This window comes from Antrostomus carolinensis, unplaced genomic scaffold, assembly GCF_000700745.2.
Source record: "Antrostomus carolinensis isolate BGI_N321 unplaced genomic scaffold, ASM70074v2 scaffold13033, whole genome shotgun sequence".
Classification (NCBI taxonomy): Eukaryota; Metazoa; Chordata; class Aves; order Caprimulgiformes; family Caprimulgidae; genus Antrostomus; species Antrostomus carolinensis.
In genome coordinates, this window is record NW_010305903.1 from 692 (window position 1) to 1,467 (window position 776).

The 776-nt window shown below is 51.7% G+C and overlaps 1 protein-coding gene across 1 annotated transcript in view; it reads left to right on the forward strand.

Annotated features, from left to right (window-relative positions):
* The first annotated feature begins 633 nt into the window (after positions 1–633).
* Positions 634–776, forward strand: part of LOC114818435 (olfactory receptor 14A2) — a 921-nt gene continuing 778 nt past the window's right edge. Inside the window, exon 1 of the mRNA XM_029084262.1 lies at positions 634–774. Within this exon, the coding sequence (XP_028940095.1) occupies positions 634–774 (141 nt within the window). The remainder of the gene's footprint in view (positions 775–776) is intronic.

A 776-nucleotide genomic window follows, 5' to 3' on the forward strand; every position in this document is an offset into this window, starting at 1 on the left:
CCTCTCCCATCAAGCACAGCGCTCTGCCCAGGGCTCTGCACCATTAGTCACCTCCTCAGCCAGCAAAGCAGCAGCAGAAATGAAGTGCCTCCTTCCTTCCACATGTTTCTGTTCTGCTGACCAAGGCCTGAGGGTGACTGTCCTGCATTGGCCCCGCCTGGGAGGTGGTGTGCAGAGCTGGCTAAGGGAACAGCTTTCCTCAGAGCCTCTCTGCCTCTCTCCTTGCCTCTCTCAGCTCTCAACATCTCTGGAAATGGCAGTTTCAGCTGCAGAGTCAGGCACTCATCCTGTGAGTCCTCCTGTGCAGATGTGTCCATGGCAATGAGGTGTCCCTGGGTTTCCCTTAACCTGAGGTGTGGCTGACAATGCAGTGTGTGGGGCTGGGGAATGAGCTTCCTCGGAGGACAGGAGACAGATATCCTGCTCCTCATGACATGCCCAGGCAGATGAAGAAAAATTCTCCTGCAACAGAGGTGAAGGATGTTTATTTAGGAAATAATTAGCGGGGGTGTTTTTTTGTGTAGCAGAGGAGCAGTGCAATGAGAAATGGCTTTCATTTTCCTCACAGAAGTCTCTCCTGACTTGTCACTGTCTTTTCCTTTTTGAATAGTGCATCTTGTCCAAAGGGACCAAATGTCCAATGCCAGTTCCCTCACAGAGTTCTACTTATTTCAATTTGTAAACATGCAGGAGCTGCAGCTCTTGCACTTCTGGATCTTCCTGGGCATCTACCTGGCTGCCCTCCTGGGCAACGGTCTCATCATCACCACCATCGC